Here is a 6,289-nt window from a genome sequence, read left to right on the forward strand (position 1 = left end):
AATACTTTTTAAGGTTGTTTACATTCCAAGGGCGTGGGATTACATGACCATCCAAATCTTCTAAAAAATATGCCCCAATGCCAGCTCTTGAAGTAATACGATATAGCCCCTCCCAGTTGGGCCCTAACTTTCCCCAAACTGGGTTCTTTGCAGTGCCCATAACTTTCCTAAGCACCAAATTACCAGGTTCTAGAGGCCTTAGCTTTACGTTGGCATCATAGCCTTGCCTGAGCTTCTGTTGGTAATGTGCTAATCGGACCATTGCATTTTCTCTTCGTTCTTCAATCAGATCCAAACTCTTTTCTAGCTACTCATTGTTGCTGGTCGGACTGAACGAATTAGTCTTCATAGTTGGGAACCCAGTCTCTAGAGGTATGACAGCCTCAACTCTGTAGGTCATCGAAAAGGGGATTTCTCCAGTAGACCTACGAGGTGTAGTTCTGTATGCCCATAGTACGTGTAGCAGTTCTTCTACCTATTTGCCCTTTGCATCATCTAGTCTCTTTTTCAATCCATTAACTATGACCTTGTTAACTGCTTCTGCTTGCCCATTCCCCTGGGATAGGCAGGGGTAGAGTATCTGTTTGTGATTCCCAGTTCACCACAATAACTCCTAAAAGCTACACTATCGAACTGTAAGCCATTGTCTGAAATGAGAGTATGAGGAGTCCCAAATCGAGTGACAATACTCTTCCACACAAATTTCTGTACATCTATGTCTCTGATGTTGGCCAGAGGTTCAGCTTCAACCCATTTGGTAAAATAGTTTGTGCCGACCAGAAGATACTTCCTATTTCCTGTGGTTTTGGGGAATGGGCCTATGATATCCAAACCCCATTGAGCGAAGGGCCACGGGCTGGATAGCGGATTAAGGATTCCCCCTGGTTGATGAATGTTTGGGGCAAACCGTTGGCATTGGTCGCACTTCTTAACATATTCATGGGCTTTTTTTTTGTATATTTGGCCACCAGTAACCTTGGGTAATGGCTCGATGAGCCAAGGACCTACCTCCAGTGTGGCTTCCACAGATTCCTTCATGTAACTCTTCCAATAATAACTCAGCTACTTCAGGATGCATGCATAATAAGTACAATCCTGAATAGGAACGTTTGTATAATTTTCGGTCTTCGGATAGCCAAAATCTAGTTGCTTTCCTCCGAATTTTGTCAGCTTCACCCCTCTCCTCAGGCAAAATATCCTCCTTCAAGAATTTAATTATAGGATCCATCCAGTTGAGTTCGGCCCTGATTTGGTGAACCTGGGCTACCTCTCTTCGTGACTCTATAGGGCCATGTAGGTCCTCCACGAGGATAACTCTTGGTAATCCCTACGCCGAAGAGGTAGCGAGTGTGGCTAAAGAGTCAGCATGCGTATTACCATTTCTAGGGATATGCAACAAGTTAAAAAATTTGAACCTTGATTGCAGGTGCTTAACTCGGCTTAGGTATCCTTGCATTCTCTCATCCTTCGCTTCAAACTCACCTTGTACTTGGCCAATGACTAATCTCGAGTCCGAGAACACCTCCACTGACTTTCCTCCCATTCTTTAAACCATAGCCATTCCCATTAGTAGAGCTTCATACTCCATCTCATTGTTTGTTGCTGAGAAATCCAATCTTAGCGACTTTTCAATGATGATTTTTTCAGGGGATATCAGTACTAGCCCTACTCTAGAACCCTTCTAGTTCGCTGCACCATCCACATACACTTCCCAACGTGAGGGGCTTTGTTGAGAAATCATGCCAACCGATTTTTCATCCATGTCCGAGGTCGGGGTTATTTCTTCTACCTTGGGCTCCGTGAACTCGGTCACCAAATCCGCAAGGACTTGGCCCTTGACCGATGTGCAAGGCATGTAAAAGCCCCCAAGATCGTGCCCCACTTAGCAATCCTCCCAATGTAATCAGCACTTCGTAGTATGGACTTGAGCGGGAGCTGGGTGAGAACAATAACCGTATGAGCTTGGAAATAATGGGGGAGTTTCCGCGTACCAAGGACCATTGCTAGGATAGCTTTCTCCAGTGGCAAGTAACGAATCTCGGCCTCATGTAACGACTTACTTACATAGTAGACCGGCCTTTGCACACTGCGATTTTCTTGTATTAACACCAAGCTCAAAGCACAAGGAGCCACAGCAATGTAGGCAAATAGGACTTCATCTGGTTCAGGACTGGACATGAGGAGTGGACGAGCAAGATAGTCCTTAAGTTGTTGAAAAGCCACATCACATTCTTCAGTCCACTCAAATCCCTTCCACTTGTTGATCAATGAGAAGAAAGGTCTACACCTATCTACTGATCGTGAGATGAATTGATTTAGGGCAACAGTCATTCCGGTCAATTTCTGAACCTCTTAAGGATTCTGAGGAGCCTGTAGATTGTGGATAGCCTTTATCTAATCGGGGTTAACTTCTATTCCCCTGTGAGTCACCATATACCCCAAGAACTTGCCTGACCCTACACCAAATGAGCATTTGGAGGCGTTTAGACATAACTTGTGCCTTCTTAGAATTTCAAAAATGTTTTCAAGATCCTTTACATGTTCTGAAATGATCTTGCTTTTCACCACTATGTCGTCTATATAGACTTCAATACTTTTGCCCAACTGCGGCTCAAACATCCTCGTCATCATCTTTTGGTAAGTAGATCCTATGTTTTTCAACCTAAAGGGCATCACCTTGTAATGGTAGTTACCAATAGGGGTGACAAATGTAGTCTTCTCCTGATCGTCCAGGGCTAGCGGTATTTGATGGTAACCTTGGAAGGCATCCAGGAAACTCATTCGAGGGTGGCCGACCGTGGCATCTACCAACTGATTAATTTTCGGCATAAGGAATAGGTCTTTAGGATAGGCCTTATTTAAGTCAGTGAAGTCTACACATACTCGTCATTTTTCATTCTTCTTCTTCACCACCACAGTGTTTGCTAGCCATTCAGGATAAAAAACCTCTTTAATAGCTCCAGCTTGTTTGAGCTTTGTTACTTCTTCTCTTACTGCATCAGCATGCTCCTTAGATGAGCGTCGAAGAGGTTGCTTCTTAGGGGTGATCAATGGGTTGACCTTTAAATGGTAGCAAATGAATTCTGGATCCACCCCTGGGGCCTCCTAGGCATTTCAGGCAAGCACATCAAGGTTTCTTTTGAGGAAAAGTACTAGCTCTTCCCTCTTTGGTAGAGGCGTCTGAGATCCAACTTGAAAGAACCTTTCGGGATTGTCACCAATTAGAACTTTTATTATGTCCTCACATCTAACGCCTTCATCTAGATCTTCGCCGGGCGATACCCGACTTTTTAACTGCTATAAATCTCTCCCAGCCCTGGCTGAGGACTCAGTTTCGAGTTTGTGCTGGATGGCAGCCACCAAGCATTGTTTGGCCGAGGATTGATCTCCCTGGATTTCACAAACTTGCCCTTCGGATGGATATTTAACTTTTTGATGCAAAGTAGAGGAAACAGCCCCTAGTGTATGTAGCCAAGGTCTGGCTACAATTGCCGTATAAGGGGAATACACATCTACAACAATGAAATCCACCTCCACTACTTCCGAGCCAGTCTGTATGGGTAACTGTATTTGGCCCTTCGGGGTGACGATTCTTCCCTCGAAGCTAACCAAGGGAGAACTGTATGGTGTTAAGTCATCAGGTTTTAGATTCAGCCCCTTGTAGATGTTAGGGTACATTATCTCTACCGCGCTACCCTGGTCCACCATTACCCTTTTCACATCATATCCTCCAATTCTAAGGGCGACTACTAGAGTGTCATTATGGGGTTGGATGGTTCCAATATTGTCTTCGTCTAAAAAGCCTAAAACCGGTTGAATATGTGGTCTAGCTCTCTTCGAATCTTGGCCAAAGTCCCCTGCCGGTAATCGGGCTACTGACATAACCTTGAACGGCCAGGATCCTGTTCTCCCCGGTGCGGCGAAGATGACGTTGATAGTTCCCAATGGAGGCTTTGAAGAATCATTCCTCTGGGGCTTAGAATTCATTTGACCTCTTTGGCCGTTGGAGTAATGCAAGAGGTGTCTCAATTTACCTTCACGGACCAGTTGGTCCAAATGATCTCACAGACTTCTGCAATCTTCTGTGATATGCCCATGATCTTGGTGGTATTGGCAATAAAGATTATGGTTACGCATTTCAGGGTTCCCAGCCATCTTGTTTGGCCACTTGAAGAATGGTTCATTCTTAACCTTTTCCAAAACCTGGTGCACTGGCTCTTTGAATACAGTGTTAACTACTTGAAGGTTTGTTGATCCTGACTGCCCAGCGAAATCTCTCTGTGGTTTGTAGTTATTGTAACGGTCCGACTTGAAATCTCTCATCTCCTAGGGGATAACCTTATCCTTTCCTTTCCCTTGCTGTTGATCTTCTTCTACTCTTTTATATTTTTCGATGTGGTCCATAAGCTGACGCATGTTGGTTACTGGTTTGCCAGTTAAGGACTTCCTCAAACCATGGTCAGTGGGGAGGCCGAGCTTAAACGTGCTAAGGGCCATGCCATCAAAATTGCCCTCTATATCATTAAACATCTCCCAGTACTTATCTGAATACGTTTTTAAGGTCTCATCCTCTTGCATGCTCAAGGATAAAAGTGAAGACAGGGGCCTGGCCACTCTTCTACATGTGATAAAACGGGAACCAAATGCTTGAGTAAGCTCTTTGAAGGAGTCGATCGAGTTTGCTTCTAGACTTTCAAACCATCTCATTGCAACCGGTCCAAGATTGGAGGGGAAAACTTTGCACATCAGAGCCTCATCTCTGGAATAGACAGCCATCCTCTGATTAAAGTGACTCACATGCTCCACAGGGTCCGTTTTACCATTATAAATGGTGAAGGCTAGCTGATTAAAACATCGAGGAAATCTCGCTCCTTCGATCCTGTGCGTGAAGGGTGACCTAGAAATTTGATTCAAGGCTTTGCTCATAGCATTGTTCCCTACACCTCCACGTGATGGGCTCCGAGGTTGCCTTTTGCGACGATGCTCCTCTTCGTAGGAAAAGGATTCATTGATTGGTGTCCAAGATCTCTGCTCGTAAGTGACATCTTGCTCGTCACCCCAATCCTCATCAGAATGCGAAGAAATCCATTTTCTCTTTGCATGGCGCAACTCCCTCTTTAGCTTCTCAATCTCTAGTTGAATGTTGTTATTCTTCTCTGTATGAGACACGTGACTTCCTCCATGTGGTTGACTTCGCTCAGGGTGCGTAGTATGCACGCTGCCTTCACGATCTTGTCTCTGCTCCAAATTGAGAAAAGGGTCTATGTGTTGGGACGCCCTAGATTCTGCTAGTTGTTGCCCTGGTTCAGCCATTATCAACTGTTGCTTCCACTTTTGCTCAAGCCTTTCCCATAGACAGCGCCAATTGTAGGGTAAATTTTTGTAACTCAAGCCCAAAAGGTTTGGATTATGAGCCCAATGAACCCAGAATAATGAATTTGTAGAGAATAGGTGAAAGAACTAGGCTGATTGTGGACTAAGTAATAGTTAACTATGGTGATAGGAAGGAACTGATAAAAAACACACTTCACAGTCTTTCAATTTGATGTTCGAAGAGGAATATTATTCAATGAAAAATCAATACAACACTCTCGAAAAGTCCCCTTCTTCTCTAGAAGCTCTTTCTTTATATAGCATTCTCCCCCATCATCTTCATTGTCCACTTGTTCTTTATCTAAGTGTCCACTTGAGTATGTGTCACGTCAGATTTCTTCCTTAACTTTCTATGAGTGGTGGTAGCTGGATTGACACTGTTCAGGGGTCTTCTCCACATTAATGCGGCCAGAAAAGCAGATGCAGTGCATTTAATGTGGTGGTGGCAACTTTTCCTTTTAGATATTTCTTCATCCTTCTTATCTCCAAGCATGTCCAAAGCTTATCCAGATTGCTAAAGTCACTAGTAAGCTCATTCGAACCCCCCAGATATTTATTTGACCAAGAATCTCTACATCCGAGGAGAATGATCTCTTTGGAATGATGATGCTCTCTTCGGACGTATCTTCTTCACTCCCAGGCACCTTTCTTTCATGCAGAATACTCCTCAACAATTTTCGCCTCTTCGGACATACAGTAACCTTCACATAGGGCTTTGGGCTCAATACATAAGTTTGAGTTTCTGCCCCCTACAATATTATATACGACTAGTTAGCAACTCGTGCAGGGTAAGATAAAGTTTAACAAAATATGATTTATTTTCTCACTTTTATTTTATTTTATTTCTAAATCTAAAACTTGATAATTATGGTAATTATTATAATACATTTATTGACTGTGTTTGTAATTTATATAT

General features: G+C 43.6%; 1 protein-coding gene across 1 annotated transcript; it reads right to left on the reverse strand.

Moving 5' to 3' along the window:
* Positions 1-2,886: 2,886 nt before the first annotated feature.
* On the reverse strand, positions 2,887-3,987 carry LOC136070184 (uncharacterized). Its single transcript, XM_065779757.1, has 2 exons — positions 3,406-3,987; positions 2,887-3,105 (listed from the first exon to the last, which is right to left on the reverse strand). Exons 1-2 carry the CDS (start codon positions 3,985-3,987, stop codon positions 2,887-2,889), a joined length of 801 nt encoding a protein of 266 aa, XP_065635829.1.
* Positions 3,988-6,289: the final 2,302 nt, after the last annotated feature.

The sequence above is a fragment of the Quercus suber genome, unplaced genomic scaffold (assembly GCF_002906115.3).
Source record: "Quercus suber isolate HL8 unplaced genomic scaffold, Cork oak 2.0 scaffold_216, whole genome shotgun sequence".
NCBI classification, from domain to species: domain Eukaryota; kingdom Viridiplantae; phylum Streptophyta; class Magnoliopsida; order Fagales; family Fagaceae; genus Quercus; species Quercus suber.